General features: G+C 40.0%; 1 protein-coding gene across 4 annotated transcripts; it reads left to right on the top strand.

The window, feature by feature from the left end:
* The first annotated feature begins 1,956 nt into the window (after positions 1–1,956).
* Positions 1,957–19,466, top strand: FBXO30 (F-box protein 30). 4 transcript variants are annotated; one of them, XM_051615003.1, is made up of 4 exons: positions 1,957–2,098; positions 6,723–6,831; positions 13,565–15,659; positions 16,540–19,466. In XM_051615003.1, exons 3-4 carry the CDS (start codon positions 13,581–13,583, stop codon positions 16,741–16,743), a joined length of 2,283 nt encoding a protein of 760 aa, XP_051470963.1. In that variant the 5' UTR covers positions 1,957–2,098; positions 6,723–6,831; positions 13,565–13,580; the 3' UTR covers positions 16,744–19,466. The 4 variants fall into 4 exon arrangements, with proteins under 4 accessions (XP_051470963.1, XP_051470967.1, XP_051470964.1 ...); XM_051615004.1 differs by lacking the exon at positions 1,957–2,098 and adding an exon at positions 2,618–2,683; XM_051615005.1 differs by lacking the exon at positions 1,957–2,098 and adding an exon at positions 3,446–3,465.
* The last annotated feature ends 659 nt before the right edge of the window (positions 19,467–20,125 follow it).

Genomic DNA, 20,125 nt, shown 5'->3' with positions numbered 1-20,125 from the left:
CACCCACTGAATCCTTTAAAGACCTTCTGGCTTATAGGTCAATGGTATCAAGCCAAACTGTATGATTAAAACTTGCCTGATTACCTTAAATAGCAGTTCATGAGAATGATGACGGTTGTCAGGTGGGCTAGAAAGGGATAGCTCTGGGTTTGTGAGCAAGTACATGCACTGAAGCATTAGAGAAACAGCAGATTCTTCCCTGAATGACGAAATTACTAGAAGATTCTCAGGTGAAGTTCAAGCCACAGAAATTCATTCTCCTTACTCAAAAGAAGCAATTAAAATAAAAAGCCCCACGTCCATCATAGAAGCCAAATCCCAACACACAGTCAATCAGGGACAAAAGCACTGCAACACCCTATGTAATGAATACCTTTGTAGAAGTTTGATCTCAGTCACAGGGTATACTTCCCTGTGGTGAATAAGCAGCACAGCAAACTTCACCTGTTCCACAGAGATGTTTCCAGTAAGTGGCAGCAATTTGTCTAATTGCCTGCCAAGCAGATTAAATTATTTTGCTTGCTTTCTGTGAGTCATGGAGCCAATCCCTACCATCTTCTAGGGCTCACTTGGCTAGATCATTATGTCCTGATCCTATAATCAAACCTATGGAAGTAAAATAGGGCCTGTCCTCAGGATCAAGGCTGCAGTATAAGGGTGGGGCAAACCCGAGACTACTTATTATAGGAAGAGCTGGCAATGATGCCTTGTATTAAGGTCATCTTATGCTTTGTCTTACAAACCTAATAGGAAAATGATGGCTTACGTATTTCTTCCATGTTCTCTTGCAGGAGTTAAGAATATTCCAAGATGCAAAATGTCCAAACTTCCAACAGTCCCATTTTCTACTTACTCCCCACTGAACTTGGGTTAAGTGCTAGGAGATGTAGATAATCTGTTTTACTTCCTCCTAAACATCTGCAACCTCTCTCAAGCAGATGGGCTACACAAAGGGCAGGAGTGTAAGGCCTTTGGAAACTGGGTGCAGGTAAATGTTTTCAAGTGGACGCTTGAAGACAGAATATTGCTCCTCGTGAATTAACAAACTAATCTTCCCAGTGTGTATCTTCTACACCCACAAAATATGTTTACATTAATAAGCTCCTTATGAAATAAAAAAAAAAAAGAGGGTATAGCCTAAGCAAAATTACTTTTCTTTCAGGACCACAAGACACACTATTCGCTCAAAACATGAAGGGTGTCAGGAATAAAGGCCCTTTCAGCATAATATGCTGAGCGATTCCTGCATGCTACAGCCCAGCAGCTGCCTTCTGAAGAGCAGAACCTGCAAAGGCAGGCCCGACGCTCAGCACCTCTGGGACGAGGCTGAAAGTTCCTGGGGAAAAAAAGACACTTTGCTCAGGAGTCTAGACACCCGCAGGGTAACCACGAGCCAAGCGTGCACCAAGAAAGGTGTCAGACAGGTATTGCCCATCTCAGCAGAAAGCGTATTTCAAGGCTTGAGCGAGGCCGGTGCCGAGGGGCTGTCGGCACACGCAGCACCCGCCAGCCTCGCTGCGCCCAGGCCCTGCCCTGCACACCTGCCGCCTGCAGCGGCGGCCCGTCCGGGCTCGGGAGAGCTTCACGAACGGGAACGCCGCTACGAGGGGAGGGGAGGGAAGGGAAGGCCGGGCCGGGCCGGGCCGGGCCGGGCAGGACGCGGGGCACCCTGCAGCCCCCGCAGCAACGGCCCGGCCCCCGGCCCCGCCGCTGCCGCACCGCGCATGCGCGGAGCCGAGACAAGGGGCGGGGCTGAAGAAAAGCCCGCGACATCCGGGCATTCCGCCGCGTGGCCCCGCCCCTCCCGCCGGGGGAAGAGAGGCCCGCGCCCGGGCCGCGCGCGCTCCCCGCCCGTCGCCCCGCCCCTCGGCGGCGCCGGCACGGCCCGCGCGCTCGCCCCGCCCCGCGCGCTCGCTCGCCCGCCTTGGTGCGCGCGGCCGTGGGGGGCGCGGCCGGAGCGGGGCCGCGCGGGAGCCCGGCGGGCGCGGGGGCGAGGCCGGGCCGGGAGCGGCGAGGCCGGGCGGGCGCCGCGGCGGCGAGAGCGAGGCGGGCAGCGGGCGCGGCGCAGTCTCCCGCGGCTGCCGAGCGACGGGGACGGGTGAGTCGCAGCGGGGGAGCGAGCTGGGGCCTGCGCCCCCGGCTGGGCTGCGGCCGGTTCCCGGCCGGCGGCGGTGCCTGGCAGCCGGCTGGTAAACAAACGGCCCGGCGGGGGCGAGCGCCCGGCGGGGCGGAGGCGGCCGGGGCCCAGTGCCGGCTCGGCCGCAGCTCCCCGCGGACCCTGACAGGTCCCGGCCGAGAGGCGGGCGCGGCGCTGCCCTCGGAGGAGGCCGCGGGGCTTTGGTGTGCGTGCTTCGCCGGGGTCCCGACCTCCCCGCCCCCTTGCTCCCGCAGGGCCCGAAGTGCTGCGTGTGTGTCGGTGGGAAGGTGCCATGTAGGGTGGCCGCGGGCCCACCCCTGCCGCCTGGCCCCTCCGCGGGCCCGCGGCCGCCGGGAGCGGGTGGCGGCGGAGCGAGCCCTGCTGCCGCCGCTTCCTCTTGCCCGCGGTGCCGCCAGCCCTGTGCGGCTGTCGCGATAGCACGTGGGAAGGGGTAGGGGCCGGGGTCTGCCTGGAGCTGCCGAGACTGCAGCCGGGGAGTCTCCTTTACGCATAGAAGGAGAGGGGAAAAGAGCAAATCATCCAGAGGTATCGCTGAAATCCTTCCCTAATCCTCCGTGTTCGTGTGTTTCGAGTGGCTCTGCTCGTATCGAGCTAGGGGTTGTGTTTTGTCTCTTCTCTCAGTTCCTTTTTCGATGGCTACTACTGATGTGCATTAGAACCTTTTTTTTCCTTCTTTATGAACGTAAATAAGGTTGTGTAGCTGTACTCCTGTAACCCCACAGGCTGGCAGTCAGAAGTGCATAGGGAGATGACAGCAGCTTGTTGAACTGCACACACACTGAAACAGTCGTGTGGCCTCACTTGCAAAAGTTGTAGCGCCGCTGTTATTTGCAGCAGGTCTTCTGAATTCTCCGGGGAAAAAACCCGTGGGCTGGAGAGACGGCTTCCTTTTGTTCTGTAAAGTTCTTTTCTGATTTGGCTGAGAAGCTTTTCATAATTCTTGTTTCCCTTTTGCTGATTATGTTGTTAATATGCCAGAGTAAGTGTGTGTTAGTATACTGATCCAAAACCGGGTCTGTGCTGCTGTGGCAACAGCATCACCTTGCTTGTCCTAGCAGTTTAGGCAAGAGATCTCCCTCTGCTCTCTTCAGAAATAGTGTGAAGCACTTGATGGTTAAGTCCTTTCCCTGGACAGCTGCTGCCTTCTGCTGAGTGTTGATGTCATACACCTTAACTTGTGCTGTCATCTGGAGGGTTAAGGTTCATGCATTCCTGTTGATGAGGATGTTAGTTATGCTTATTTATGATCTTCCCCTTTCCACCCCTCTCTCAAAGCTGCAGAAGCATTCGTAAAAGAACTATGGCTGGTAAGCAAGTTAAATACCTGGAAGACTGAAAAATACACTGGCAATTTTAATCCATTGTCCACTCTGTATGCACGTGCATAATTTCTCCATAGTGGTCAAGTTTCATCTGGAGAAGAAATAGATTCAGATGGTGAACTGGGGTTGCACTGCAAGCTGAGACTTTTTGTGGGGTCTCTGTCTCATTCTTTTCCAAAGTTAGAAGGTGTTACAGTACAGGAGAATCCCAGCAGAATGGGCTGTGCAAAAGTGGTGGTTTTTTACTTTGCTTCTTCAATGTTCTTTCTTTTGCACTAAATTCTTTTATTCAATTAACTTCTTAAATTTGGACTATATTTCCCTTGCTTCTTACTTTGATGTTAGAAGTTGAATGGACAAAATAAGCCATGAGTTTAACTAACAATATCTGGTTGGAAACTTTATGGGCAAGGTTTCTGCACATTTTTGGACAACCCAAGTTTTTTAATTAGGTCCTAAAAGAGTACCTTTGTGAAGAAGAATGCACGTGACTATTAGTCTTCAAGTGAGATCCTGTAGCTGCTGTGTATTTCAGCTTTATAGCAAATGTATGCTTTGTATTTAGTCCTGTAGAACTAAAAATAATAAGTAAAATTTCCTTCATATTGATAGATCTTTCTTTGGTGAGCTCTGTCTCAAGTGAGGCAAATTCTGTTTGCCTTTGGTGGTGATATCCAGTGGTACAGAAATGGGAGCAGGGAATAGTTTATCTAGTGATCATTGTACCAGTGACAACTGTATTTCAGTTTCCTTATCTGTACAAGAATAAAGGTAACCAGTGTTTGTTGGTGAGATGATTAGATTGTATAAGGAGTAAGTATTCCTGAACAGAGCACAGATAATGAAGTAATTACATTGTTGAGTGTTACAGAGAAATCCTGTATAAGCTGTCCTAGATGTCTGAGCACTATCTAGTCTCAGTATTGAATGAAGGAAAAAGACAAAAAAAAAAAAAAATATATATATATATAATGTAATATAAACTGGTCTAAAACTGGCCAGAGAGTTAAAGCGACAGGGGAGCTCTAGATCCTGACTGACTTTGCAAGCTGCTGTTTTTAATAGTTTTTCAGGTGACACTTGATGTTTTGTTTTAATTGTATTGTAATCAATTAATGCTACTTGAATATAAAGTACCCTGCGAACTCTTACAGTGTAGAACTTCTAACTGATTTGAATGTGCTGTTGTTTACCAAATGCCAAACATTGATCTAAGCTCTTAATGTGAAATCATGATGAAAACCTGATAGGGTTAAACTCAAAGCATGAGAGTGAGAGGCATGGTGAGGTCAAATTCTAATCAGTGTAGTTACAGTTTTTCATATCAAACTAAAGATAGTGGTTCAGGTTGATGGTTGAGTAGTGATACCTGGTTCAGAGTTGATTACATAGATGCCTTGAGGTGGGTGATGTTTAGTTTGTTTGTTGAAGTTTAAACTGTGTATTTATTTGTCTATTTAGAAGCATTTCTGGTAGAAAATGTAGTTTTCCAAGTGTTCTGTGGGGCAGAATAATTTATTGGAGTTGCAGATTCAGTTTAAGAAGTGTACATTATTGACATAGCTGTAATGCTCTTACAAAACCTTTTTGCTGAGTCACTATTGTCATTGGTTATGGACTGTGTTTGGATGGGAATGTTTAGCTGGAATCTTTGAGGAAAAAGTAATAGCATCAAGCCCATTGACATTTGTAAGAAGCAGCCTAAATGATATCAGAGATCAAAAATTGATTACTCATTATACATCTTAAAACACTGCACTAAAGTGTAGTGCAGATTTGTGTTTTCCAGTTCTTCATTCAAGTTAAAAAGAGATTGCAAGAGCTAGTATAACATACTCATAAAGAGACAATGTTGCCAGCTTCCATATTGACCAACTATTTGAGATAGGTGAACTTTTGTTTGGAAAATGTTTTTATTTTTTTAACTGGATTTTTTTTTTTTTTTTTTACTATTTCCATTTGTTTTAAAACCAAGCACCTAGAAGGGGCAAAAACATTAATTGGTGCTGCAAAAAACATTTCATTTGGTAAGAAAATGAAATACCTGAAAATAGAATAGGTTACAGTTGTTAATACTGTCTCTGTTCTTTTTCCCCTGTTCTTTTTGTTCTACTTAGAATTTTTAAAAATATTTTAGGACAAACTCCATCTTTTCTACTTTAGTATTATCTGGCACAGTAAGGGATGAGGGGGGCCCACTATATATTTTTTTCTGTACTATCTGCTTTTGCTTTACAGTGGTCAGGCCGTCTTCTACAAAAAAGGCTGTATTTTTAATTTTTTAAAAAAACAAACAAACCACCTTGTATGTACAGAGTACATAACATCTGCATTTCAGTCTAGGATTTGGTGAGCGGTTGTGTTCACATTTTTTGATTTACTTTACAGTTGTTTTCTTATTTTGCTATGGGAACTGGTTAAACTTGTGTAGTAGGACTTGTATCAGTATATTAACAAGGTTTTTGGCCTGATCTCTGTAATATACAGAGTTCAGGAATTCTATGGCAATGTGTATGAATGAAAATATGATGTAAGAAGGATTTATTTTTGGCTTCTTTTGGGTGGCTAAAACTACCTACTGTAGTATAGAATAATTTATTTTTTCCAATAGTTCTGTTTCTGATGTTTGAGAAATGGCCACTTCTTTTTTTCTGAAGGATTTGTGAGATGGTATCTGGAGGTATAAGGATATTATTGTTCCTTTGGGTATGTCCCCCTTGTGATAATCTATGCATATGAAAACGTGGAAGAAGCAGCTTGGTTTAGTAAAGATCTTTTTAATATCAAGCAACTGCTTAATAAATTTTGATGTCTGAAGATTGAAGCTGAACAATTTTTAACTAAACTAAAATGCGTTTGTACAATAATCAAAAATTTAGTTAGTTACTTAGTTCTCCAGATATTGCAATCTTACTTCAAGTCTTTTTTTTCCTTAAGTGCTTCCTGGTGGGCCAAACCAAATACTTCAGTGAAGTAGGTTAGAATAACAACTTCTAATATTTTCTTCGAGCCTTAAAATAAGTAATTATCTAGAGTGATTCACTAGCTCACTGAGCTAAAATGACAGAACTTAGATTGCACTTGCGAAGTTTGTTAAAAACTTGGTTTTTTTTCCATGAAACCTCCAAAATATTCAACATTGTAGCTCCAGATGGTGTAAGCACATTAACTTTTCAGAGAATTTTACATATAGAAAGCAATATGTACACTCAGAACCTTACTTCTGGTCTCATTTCTTTCAGAGTCTGCAGCAATCGAGGAGTTGCACTGACTGAGTTCAAGTTCAGAAGTGCTTTACACATGAAATCTACTGGCTCACTAGGTGATTCTGCCCTGTCACCATCTCAACAGGTAGAGTGCTTTTGTGCCTGAGCCATGCAGCAAGTATAGCTGTTCCTGGTGTGGTTGTCCTCTGTCAGTGTGTGGCCAAAGGCCTTTCGGTTTCTTCTTTGGGAAATGTGTCAAGGAGACAAGAATGCATGGCAGACCTGTCACAAAAGTACTCTTAAGGAAAAGTCTAGTAGGTTAGGTTTTGTTTTGTAGCACTTGCAGAGTTTATCAGTGACGGAAGGAGGTGTTGTATGATTCCATCAGAGTTTCTATTAAGTGAAACAAAGCCAGCCACATGGGGTGTCACTGTAGGGCTCTGTTCAGTCGAAGTAGTGTTTTGGTTTGGGTAATTTTCTCCTTGAATTCTGTTTTTTTGGCCGCAGCGATTAGGGAGGAATATCTCACGGAATTACCTGAATGGGAGGAAGATGGTTTGCCACTGAGGAGAAAGGTACTGCTAAGGTGTTACTCAAAAGAGGGCAATATACAGATCAGCTCCTGTAATAGGGTGTTTGGGGCAGGAGTAGGCATGGAAAAGATTTTGGTTTGGTCTGCTTGTTTTTGTGGTAGATGGATAACTTTAAGCCTCAGAAAGTAGTTAGTGCATACTCGTTTGGTACTACATCACTGATATAATTAGAATAATTCCTGAAGGACCTGAGGTCTTTGTTTTGAGCTGGTCCTTTTTCTGCCTCTTCTGTGTAGTACATATAAATTGCTATAAACTATGATGATAATTGTAGAAGTAGCATACTACTTGTCCTACTAGTTTGGGCTTTAGTAATTGAAGCTCCTTTCCATGTTCAGTGATCAAACAAAAAATAATGTAGATTCATTTAAATATGTCCAATAGGTGCCATCACTATCAGGCAGGGAAATGCTTGCTTCATGTGGATGAATTTATGCTTGAAAATGCAGTCAAAATTTGTCTATCCAAGTGTTCTCTCATCCGCCCAGTTGTAACAGAAGCCAGGGGTGTCCTAATGAACTCTGGGATGAGGGCCAGTAATTTGTACCCCATAAGGCAGAGATTTCAAGTGTGCCATCTGAAATGATTCTACTTCCTAAAAGTATGTCTGATGTAAACTAGTTTAAAGAAATACAGGGATTCATGAAATTCCTGTCAGGAACTTTTCTTTGAAATCAGAAAAAATGTATTAAAAACCCCAATTGCCTAGTATACAAATGGTAAAATATGGCCACACGTACTACTCTATTACCTGTGCAACTGAAGCACATACCTTTACATTTGTCACCTCTTAGTTATGTTATTTCACGTTAATAACTAGCACTTTGTAATGTTGTTTGTTTTTCGTTTGAATTTACCATTTTGAAGAGTAGTTGGAAATTAGTGTTGTGTTAGATTAACTTTGCTGTATGTCCCTGTTTCCTGCCTTCCCAGTGCTATGGAGAGACATTTAAGTATGATTGGATGTAACCAGCTCCCTAATATGAGGACAGTGGGTGCACTGCCTTTGGGGAGGCTTCAGGATGGGGCTAGAGCAGAGTTAGAGCTGCCTTTTGTTGCTTAACTCAAGCAGGGATGGCAGCTAGTGGTGGCATTTGCCATTCTCCAGTTGAGATGGTGTCGAAGACATCTTGCTGGAACTCCAGCTCATGTTTTTCATCAGTTATTTGTAAACTGTTAAATCAAAACTGACCTCAAACCAACCAATCCAAACACCACTACCCTCAAATGCAAAAAGGGAGCATAGCATGCATAAATACAAAGTTAATGTGGGCATATATAGTAATAATGTGGGCAATATAGTAATACATGGAGGTGTTTGGTTTTAGTTACAAAAATTGTTACACTTTTTATGTGGGATAAGGATGACAAGACAAGAAGAGCTTGCCTTCTAGAAGACTGCAAAGTTTCTTTAAAGCATTTGATTGTTTGACTTGTTAATCAAGGTGACTTATGCTTATTCTCCCATACATGGTAGAATATAAAAAAATAAAATACTTTAGTAATTATCTACAGTAGGGCCCATTTTTGTAAAAAATAATAATGCTTTCTACCTTTTGCCCTATTTTTCCTTACACTTCTTTTTCAAACCACCTATCATTTAAATCTCTCTCTTGGCCATTTCCTCTCTAAAGGTTTCTGCATCTTACCAGACTTGTTAGCCACTCTTTTAGCCAGAGACCTGGATAAAAGCTGGAAGATTCAGAAATGTGGCAGTCTCTTCTACAATCTCTAAAACAAAAGGGAACTTTTTAGAATGGTTTGCATATATTTGGCTGCTTGTGGGTGGATTTGGATGCTCCTGGGAGTTTAAACCTGTATTTCTGCTTGTGTCTCTGTTCTCCTACTTCCTTCAACCAGTAATTTAAGAATCTCTTGGTCTCTTTGTTTGGATTTGACAGAGGGAAGAGTCTAAAAGACAGTTGAGTTTTATAGATTTGGGGAATCTAAGGTACCTGAGTAAGGAAGTGTTCCAATAGCAGTAATAGCTGCTATGATTCTCTATCTTACTGGCACAAAACAATTCATGTAGGGGAGAGTAAGTAAGCAGACTTTTGGCTTGATAATACTAAGTATAGCTCCTTACACTTTATGGTGCAGAAAAAAGTGAGAGCTTTCACTTGCAGCTCAAGTATTGTGTGATGACTATTTTCATGTTTGTGTTACAACAGCAACTGAAAATCATGTGGCTGTAGCAGCTGGAATTTTAATCCTTTTAATTATGACAGATTTTCAAAGCATGTTCTGGCTGATTTGGTCAGCTGACTGTATAGTATGTACAATAACATCAAGTGATTGCACAAATTGTGAGAGCAGTGGTCACCTCACTGGAACAGGATGTATTTTTAGGTTTCTCTTCTAGTAACAGTCAAGTGTGTGTACTTAAGCATCTCATATGAACTGAAGCTAGTTGCTGACACAACAGTATCAGGAAAGGACAGCTGTTCATTCGTGCTATAGTCATTGATCTGACACTATCTTCTCACCAAATTGTGGCATGGAACACAATGGGGTCTAAATACTGTAAATATTATTTGTACATGTTTTAATGGCAGATATTTTTCTTCAAATCAGCAGTGACATTCTTTGTCAGCCCTTTCAGTTTTCTCTGTCAGAGTAACTGAAGGCACTTTGTTACCTCCAGCAAGAATATTTTTATCTCCCCTTCACCCAACAGTTTTCTACTTTACAAGGTAATATTTGGGAAGAGGATGGTTCTTGTTCTCAGTGTAGTACTGGTAATATTGATTCTGGTTCTTCAAAGAAAAATTATTCGTATGTGGTTGCTCTTAATCATTGAATCAAAGAGGTGCTAAGTTCTGTGGTTCACAAAGTTAGCTTACAAAACAGAGTGTGTGACCATTTGTTGACTAATAAATGTGCTAATTCTTGAGATCTTATCCATTATTGCACTAGTTTGATAGGGTCATTTTAGTTTTTTTGCCTTTGGACTTAGCAATTTGATAATTGAATTATATCAAAAGCCTTAACTAGTTTAAGCAGTCCAGGAATTCGTGACTGCCCAAAACAATAGTTGAGTTTGAAATAAAAAAATACAGAAAAAGGACATTTCTTATAAATATATAAGGACTTGATAGAAAGCTATAAATAAAATGTGACATTCTGACTAAACTGAGGTTCTGCAGCAGGTGCTGTGAAGTAGAGGCTTGTAAGCAGGACATGGAATTTTAGTGAATGTCCTGCTGATGGTCTATTGATATCCAAGAAATGTTAAATTATATATTTAGTTAAGGAGTCAAAGTATTTGAATTTTAAGAAAAATGACAACTAATATAAAATTTTTCAGTGACCAATAAAATTCTAATTTATGTTAACTGAGAGAGTAGGTTGCTTTAGCTGTTTAATTGACCACATGTATGACTGCTTTATAAAAAAAAATTGCAAGCATCTGTTACGGAACTGAATTAGCATCTACCTATTCATGAAACGTGGTATTTTAGTGTCTGCTCTGGTTTTCGTATACTGTTTGCTAGTGATATTTGATGTTTTCACCACTTGAAAACTTCACTTGCTTGTATGAAATAATTAAGTTTTGATGAGTATTAGCTTACGTGTGAAAGCAGTCCGGAAGCCTGAGAAAAGCCAATATCGCCATGCAACTTGGGTTTCACAATCTGACTTTTAAAGACCAAGATAGTGTGCTAGGGAGGAGGATGCTTTACTGTCTTAATAGAATGTTCTTCTGTGTAACCTCACATAGGCTATTTAAAGGTAGCGTTTAATGATGGTTGACTAATTTAGGGTATGTCTGCACAAATGGTGCAGGCAAACAGAAGCTCAGTCTGTGTTCTGAGCTATCGGCATGTGGTCCAGCTTTGGCCTAGCAGCGGTAGAGTGGTGGTAGCACAGCCGTGTGTGCTGGGGAGTGCACCTGCCTGCTGCTCGGGAAGTGGCTCGCTTCTGACCACCTGAAAGTGAGCAGGGTGCATACCTTTATGCAAAGTAGGTAAGCAATTTTATTTTAGTTTTGTGGTTTTTTAAACATAATTGTGGGTGACTGATTAAATCAATCCTTATTGCTATCAGCCTGCTTGTTTTATGGGTGTAGCACTGTGTAGATATGTATGAAGCAAGGGCTGGGCTCTATGAGGGCTCTTGCATTATAGACTAACAATTGTCTTTTTCAAGGCTGTTTCCATTTTGTGTGAAGTGCTTTAAAATGCACAGATAACCTGAGAGTTTCCTTTCAGTCTCTGCTCCCCTGTTGACTTCAGGAAAACTAGAGTTTGGTTTTTGTATTGATGCAAAATTCTGAAATTTTCTTTAGTCTAGACAGAGGTAGGCTGCTGTATTTGGCAGGCGTTACTTACTGCTTTGCCAGAACAACTAAAAATACCTCAGAGAGGTCAAATAATTTCCTCTGTTTCATTCTTTACTGAACATATTTCAGCTCTTTGCTGTCTGACTTAATATGCAAGTTGAAAGCAGGTTAGGTGTCAGAAAGGTTTGCTGAAATGCTTAGCAAGTCAGTCACTGAGTTGAGTGACTGATGCTCTTGACAGTTTATTTGAAACGTACTTGTTACTCAGTATATAAATACTAAGATATGGCAGAGAAAATTCAGCTGTGTTTTGCCTGCTAAGTGTAGCACATATGCTTCTTTGTTAGAAGTGTTCAGGAGAGTGGGTGGTTGAAGTATTTGAGTTATCCAGATTACAACGGATGGGGGGATGAGGACTGATTGCTACTTAAAGTTGGCATGAATTTCAAAGCATTAAAAGAATACAAGTGAGTGAAGTGTCAAATACATTTCTATTTAAATGCTTCAAATAATTTAAAGTGGAGTGTTCTAAAGTCTTGTTTCCTCTTCTGTTTGAACAAAAGGAATAACACCAGTTTTATTTTTGAAGTTTAGAGTATTTTTAGTTTAAGAAGTGTTAATACATAAAACTTGATAAGTATCTGTCTGAAGACAATGCATGAGAGCACTTGTTAGCTAGTAGAATAAAGTAAGGCACCTTTTCTATTAATCTTAAATTCTGTAAGCGTTTTATTTTTCAAGACTGTTGCTGGAGGGTGGGAGTGAGAAAAAGATGGAACTGAGCAGTGAACTGACACAGTATTTTGAGATTTGGATCTGTGCAAGTCATTCTCTGATCTCTGAACTGTAATCCCTAGTGGTATCACTTGTGAGAGGGACTTTGTTAGCACAAAGGGGAGACCTTGGTCACTTGCATGGGCCTGCGCTCCAGCTAATGAGCAATACCAGAGCATCTCAAAGTATGATACAAAGACACAAAGTTTACTCTTTTTTTTTTTTTTCCCTTCTTTTTTTCTCCCTACCGCATAAAATAATTGAAATTTTTTTTTATGTCAATTTGTGCAGTGAATTTTATTTCGATTTTTATTACTGCTTGGTTTTATTATGTAAAGTTTTGTTACCTTTACACTGTGGACTGCTAATACTGTACTTACAATGGCCACAGGTCGCATTAAAAAAATTACCTTTTGTGGGTTAAAATGGAGATACAGATAGGACCGTGTTGGATAAAGTTTTACATAAAAGTTTCTGATGACGTAAAAGGATTTATTTCATGTATACTATAATTACTACCCTTATGCAACAACTGCTATAAAGGAGGAGCAATAGGCTATAGATTAATTAAAAAGGAGTGATGAGCTGTTGAAAAGGACTGCTGTCTGTCAGAAACATGGAGTGGAGGAGAATGAGACGTGACAGGGGATTGAGATAGATGCTAAGGGGTGCAGACTGCCTGAAACAGAACTGCATCAAGATTTGTAAGAGGTTGTAAGAGGGTGTCAGAAACTTCAGTGGTAGCAAGCAGCCCAGGGAATAGGTTGCCTCTGTTTAATTTAGAGACATGCAAATAAAGATTAATCTGGCTTCCTTTATTCCTCCATAGAGTTGTATGGTTTAGTATTTTAGGTTCCAACTAAAATGATTCTTGATTCTAAAAGGTAACAGGCCATAGCCAACAGTCATGCTTTGTTTTTCATTGAGTCATCTTTGTGTAATGGGCAGGGGGAAAGAGCTATTCCAGAGGGATACAACATTTTTACCTAAATTGCATATATTATGCCTGGTGAATAAATGCATAGATTATGTCTTGAACTCCAATCCAAATGTGTATTGTAATCTTCAGGTGAACATTAAAACCCAATTCCTTTGAGATAAAATGTCTCTTAAAATGGCTACTAATCAGTTCACATTGTATTAGCATGCAGCACTGGAAGTAACTGTTAGTAAATATTAACAATATTGAGTTAATATTCTATGCGTTTCTCTCCTTTCTCTTCACTCAGAGCTGGACTTACAGTCATGGAGGAACATCAACAACATCTGCACTGTGTGAACTGTGTCAGCCGTCGTTGTATGACCAGACCAGAGCCTGGCATTTCCTGTGATTTGATTGGCTGCCCCTTGGTTTGTGGTGCAGTTTTTCACTTATGTAAAGCTGAGGAACATCGCATGTTATGTCCACTTGAGAGAGTGCCTTGTTTGAATAGTGGCTTTGGATGTCCCTTCATAGTAGCCAGAAATAAAATTGCTGATCATCTAGAAGTTTGTCCTGCAAGTGTGGTATGTTGTACCATGGAGTGGAATAGATGGCCAGTCAGTTATGCTGACCGAAAATCTTACGAAAACCTGAGTAAAGATGTTGATGAAGTGGAACAGCTAGATATGGCTTTAGCTCTTCAAGACCAGCGCATGTTATTAGAATCACTTAAAGTAGCAACTATGATGTCAAAAGCAGGTGATCCAATACCAGAATCCAGAGAGCAAACCTCTGTCAAATCAAGTGCCCCAGATACAGTGCATTCAAATGGTTTGATGCCTGTAGATGAAGAGTCCTATGGTGCACTTTATCAAGCTACTGTAGAAACAACAAGGAGTTTAGCTGCTGCTCTGGATATCCTGAACACTGCTACAAGGGACATTAATATGTTAAATTCAAGGCTCTGCATTTCACCACATGAAATGAAAGAAGATACTGAGATTAAAGAACAAGTTTCTAATGGCATTATTCAGGATAAAAAATCTGACTGTGAATATCCAGATGAAGATAACAAAGGAGCAGTTGGGGGAAGAAACTTTGATAGCCCGAGTCAAAATTCACAAATGGAGCAAAATGGTCCCAGTGATAGTTGTTATGACATAGTGCAAAACCACGACTTAAATCTAAACATCAGTAACTCCTCACTTTTGTGTAATGGCTTTCATGTAGAAAATGAATGTTCAAAGGTGTTGGACCAGACTGAAGATCTTGCTGTATCTAGTTCAAAACCATCCAGTGTAGCAAATGGTGAATGTACTGCCTCTCATGATGATGAAGCATTACAGTCTTGCAGCTCCTTCCCTGTAACAGCACAACTTAAAGAAGTAATATCAGCTGATCACTTAGTTAATGGCAATGCTAATCATTTACTACTTCCCCATAATGCTAACGAAGAAGAAATGTTAGAGAGACAAGTGGAGCAAGACAGATTGAGAAGTGTAGATGCATTTTCACTTTTACGGCATCGATCATGCAAATTTCTTGTTAACCACTTTTGGTCTACACCAAAAGAAGACAAAGCTGTTGATACATCAGATCTGGAGATAACGGAAGATCCTATGGGTCTTCAGGGGATTGATCTAATCACTGCAGCTCTGTTGTTTTGCCTAGGAGACTCTCCCGGAGGTAGGGGGATATCGGAAAGTCGCACCGTTGATGTATATCGTGTTGACTTTGGGACCCAAACGTTTTCTCTCCCATCTGCTATATTGGCCACAAATACAATGGTGGGGGAAATAGCTTCAGCTTCTGCATGTGATCATGCCAACCCACAGCTTTCAAATCCAAGTCCATTCCAGACCCTTGGACTGGATTTGGTATTGGAATATGTGGCTAGATACCAAACAAAACAGCGTTCAATGTTTACATTTGTTTGTGGACAGTTGTTTAGGAGGAATGAGTTTTCATCACATTTTAAGAATGTGCATGGTGACATTCATGCTGGCCTTAATGGCTGGATGGAGCAGAGGTGTCCCTTGGCATATTATGGGTGTACGTATTCTCAACGAAGGTTTTGTCCTTCAACACAAGGGGCGAAAATTATCCATGACCGCCACTTACGGTCATTTGGAGTTCAGCCTTGTATATCCACAGTATTAGTAGAACCAGCAAAAAGCTGCTTAATTGGACTACACAATGACCATCTGAGTAGTCTACCATTTGAGGTTCTGCAGCATATTGCTAGTTTTCTAGATGGCTTTAGTTTATGTCAGCTTTCAAGAGTGTCACATTTAATGAGAGATGTGTGTGGAAGCTTGCTTCAAGCACGTGGAATGGTGATACTGCTCTGGGAGAAGAGAAGGCATCCAGATGGAAGTTCTTCTTGGCAGATAAAAGAAAAGGTAAGTTATTTTTTAATTGGAACGTGAAAGGGAATGTATTAAATTGGTCATGTCCCTGTTTTTGCCCTTAATATCTTCCTCGATCACTATTGCTTTTACTGTTTTTTGATATAATATCCCTTCAAGAAACAGATTGTCATATAGAACAACAATTAGTGAAAATTGCTAACAGATTGGCTCAGGGTTTTCCACACCTGAGGAAGAAGTAGAAATCAAAGTAGTATCTGTAGTTTTTACTTGATGTAAATAAATTAACCTCTGATTTTCTCATTATTTAAATTATTAAATGGTTACTTCAGTATTTTTTTTTAATGTCAATATTCATTGAAAGTGGGAAAGTTGCCCCCAAAGTTTACTTTTCTTACCTTTATTCTGTTTACAGCGATTTTAATTTTTGCTCCTCTGTTGAGATCCTATCCATTGCCATGTTATTGAGGGCCTCAACACATACTGTTGAGTGTAAATAATTCATAAAACCTTGGGGTGACCTTTGTACAGTTTTCACCATTTCCAACCTCCACCATCCCAAAGTGCAGAGTATCTGCAGCAGTCATCGCAGAAGTTGATCATTTCAGAAATGGATCATTGTGACTGGTCATGGAGTACTTAATCATTTAGCTTCTGACTGCATCACTTTATAGATTGAAAAAGTATTTCCTGCCTTTCTTGCTAGTGCTCAGAGTTGACTCCGAATATGAATCATTCTGGGACTGGCTATGCAAAATTTAGCAATGTATGTTTTTGTCATGTTGATTTTTAGTATGATTTATACTAGCTGCAGAACATTGCCTTGAAAGTATTAGAGCATGAACATTGAATTTCCTGCTCTGAATACAGGTATCTGAAGACATTTTGAGCCTAAGTGCAACTTATTTTCTAGGTTTGGCGCTTCAGTACGGCCTTCTGTACTGTGAACGAGTGGAAGTTTGCTGACATCGCAAGCATGGCTGACCACTTGAAGAAGTGTAGCTATAATGCTGTAGAGAGAAGAGAGGAGGCTGTTCCGCTGCCATGTATGTGTGTAACACGAGAACTCACTAAAGAAGGACGTTCACTGCGCTCTGTTTTGAAACCAGTACTTTAAATATTGCAACCACTCCAATTGCACATACACTCAAGCACCTGATATAACCTCGGTAATATTACGTGACACTTTATTAATGTACTAAAGATACTTTCTAGCTAAATCTACTCTGTCACTGTGTATATAAGGTTTGAAGTGACATTTATTTTTTATAATACTGTTTAGCTGGAAAGTAATGAAAGTTGTTGCCTTAATGTTTGAAAAATTTGGAACTTGCTGGACAGGGTAGTTTTATCTAACTTATATAATTTAAGAACAAAATCCTAAGGTGTGTTTTCTGATTCACTGGTGCCCATGTTGCTGTTGACTGATAACATTTAAAAAATGTCCTCTAAATGGTATGTACGTTTAAGATAGGAAACACTGAATTGTAATGAGACAAAATCCTGACCAAATGTACTTTGTACTTTCTGTATTTGGTCTATTTTTTTTAACAAGTTGTAATACGAATATTTCAAAGATAAGAACTCAAAACTTTGTAGTACATGTCTCAAAACACTGGTTTTAAGCGCATCTTTTCTCATAAAATTGGTGTTCTAGTGCTCTTCCTAGTTAGCAGATGATCTAGGTGCAGCTTTTTTTAAAAAAATTTTTTTTTTTTAGGAGTGACCTAAGTGAACTCAGATTTGCATCAGCTTGATTTTTAGTACAACATTCTTTTCACATGTCATCAATGATTATTTTTCTTCTGACCTAATAACTGATTTCTCTTTTGGGAGCAAAACTTTTAGAGCTAAAAACATGGAATACTAGTTTTCACTCTTGCACCTAAAATGACATCCGTATAAATTGTTTAAAATGTTATTCCTTGTCCTGCAGTTGACTGAGGGTTAAATTGCTTGAGCAGTCAGAAATTCAAAGTATGTGATGAACAGTTACGAATTTATAATGCAGCTAATGAAAGGGCTTTACTTGTTTTATGGTATTAGGAAATGTATTGTCTCCCTTTCTGTTAATTTGTCTATAAAAATGCTGCTTTTTGGAGGAGCATTTTAAATTACTGGTATGTATAGCAAATGCATCATCTTCATAAGATGAGACATGATTTGTTAATTGCATAAGGCATATCAGAAATTTATGTACAACCACATCTGTGAAATGAGCAACTCCAATTTGCTTCCAGTCTTCCACAATAAAAGATCTTACAAAGCATTTTTGAACAGAGAATACATGCTATGAAAAATGGCCTGGTATAACAAAACTGTAATAACTTGAACTGACTTTCCAACTTGTTTGTGTTAATGTTGATGTCTCTAGCCTGTTGTACTTAGCAACTGTGCCACAAATCTAAAACAGAAACAGACCAGAGCTTGGAACAAAGAAATACAGTATGTATTTCCATTATAGGAAAAAATAAGAGATTAGCAAGGAGGAGATGTTTACAAAAATGGCTAAATTTATTACTCATGATTTCTGTACTGGACATTTGTTTATGGCCAGTCTGGCTGCAGTTCACAACTTTGGTATCTGTGCGTTTCCCATCCTGGGTCCAGTCCAGCTAAACATTCACTGCCTTTTTCAATTCAGAGTGCTACAGGTGCCCAGAAAAAAATAATAAATCTAGTTCTTCAGTGCCATGAGTTGAAATTACAAGAGCTCAGACAGAAGTTCTGTCTGGATCTTCAAACTACGTGTTCTCTTCCCACACTTTCTCTTTTTTTTTGTTTGGGGAGAGGAGTAAACCCTCTACAGAGTTAGCAATATTTGCAATAATTCTTAGCTGTTACCACGGTTATGTGGAAAGGAGAATCTGGATTCATGTACTAATCTGACTATACGAACTGGGTTTTAGGCAGGGTTTTTAACACTTGCCCCTCCCTGTTCTCTGAGTGCATTGAAGTGCTCCTTGCCCACAAATTCTTCAGTACAAGGCAGGAGACAGGCTTCCATTAGTTCTTATCTTTTGGCTCTAATGGCTCCTTGCCATGGCTCTCCAGTGTTTAAAAGTAGTTGTGTGACAGGAAGGATCCTGAATGTTGAGGAGTTGATGGTTGCCTTTATGGCTAAATCTACTTTAAAACATCTGTCTTGGGTTATTGGTATTAAGTCAGCAATGTGGTGGTTTTGGTACTTGCCATTCTTTGTAATTATCCAGAACCCTGATAAGTATGGTTGGCAGGCACGTGTGTCTCAGTTGCTTAGGAAAAGAGGGTTAAAGGAGCTGGTGTGGATAGAATCTTGCTTGTAGCACAGTGCAGATCTACACCTAAAGGATCATCAGTTGTTGATCTATTAAAATGAACTTTTTAAGTACTTTGTGTTCTTAAGAAATAACACTATTTCTCAATACATGCACTTTTGTTTTCAAATGTAGATAGAGGCTTTTTTGTTAAATTAGTTTATTTTTTATGAGAATCCAGAGCTATTAAAATACCAATGTTACAAATGAAATCTCTGCCTTGTAAGCTGCCTCAATGCAGGAATACAATATAGTTAGGATAAGACCTTTTGATTTTACACTGCTATGCAGTTTGTAAAACATCTATGGTGTATAGTCCGTCTATCAAAATGTGGCTTGTTCACATTTGCCCTTGAATTTTAAAAATGTCATTTTCTTTTCCTGGTACATCTTCCTTACAGCATATATAGACAGCTGTTTCAGTCTTTCTTTTACTTGATACCACATTGCTACTTTGTTTAAAATACTATGTTTTCAATCATTATGCAATATTTTTTGCAATGTTTGTTGAAATCCGAATAAAACTTTTGGAGTTTCTCTTCTAGTATGATTGTGCTTTTTTTTTTGCTTTTTTTTTTGCTTTTTTTTTTTTAAAGCTGAGCACCAGCCTTCTGGTGTTCAAATATGGTGCTCAACGTCTGCCTATAGGATTCTGGAAAGTACTTTTAAAATCAAGTTACATAAGCAAATATATATACAAACATTTAAACATTGCGTAATTGGAATGTGATTAATATGTGTTCACTTCATGAAGACCAGTCATTCCTTTTAAGACTGTATACTCATTTCTGTAGCTTTGGTCCATTATGCAGCATAGATTTCCTTCCACAATTAAAGATTTTAACTACATAATATTGAAGACTCATACTGTACATTGTAGGTTTGTTTTAATATTGTTTTTTTCTTCCTGAATAATAAATTAGAAAGATTATCTGATCAACATGATACACACACTACGGGTTTGTGAATAACATTTTCAGTGTATTGTCTCATGAGTAGTTTTCTGTCAAAAGTTGTTATATAAAATAATACAAAAGCCAGAATTTAGGGTGGTTTTAGATAATAGTTGTAGTTCATACTGTCTGTGGAATGGCAAACTATAAAACAAAACCTCATTAAAACAAAAGACTTTGCCCAGAAATTGACCTTTTGCCCTGTCATTTGCTCATATATGAGTATATATGCTAATAACCTTTAAAAATA

Source organism: Apus apus, chromosome 3 (assembly GCF_020740795.1).
Source record: "Apus apus isolate bApuApu2 chromosome 3, bApuApu2.pri.cur, whole genome shotgun sequence".
Taxonomy (NCBI): domain Eukaryota; kingdom Metazoa; phylum Chordata; class Aves; order Apodiformes; family Apodidae; genus Apus; species Apus apus.
Note: the sequence above shows the minus strand (reverse complement) of the source record. Positions and strands in the feature narration are given on the sequence as shown.

Coding starts and splice junctions, on each gene's coding strand:
- FBXO30 (XM_051615007.1), top strand. CDS start 13,581: ATGGAGGAACATCAACAACATCTGCACTGTGTGAACTGTGTCAGCCGT. Junction 15,660..16,539: donor CTTGGCAGATAAAAGAAAAG/GTAAGTTATTTT, acceptor CTTATTTTCTAG/GTTTGGCGCTTCAGTACGGC.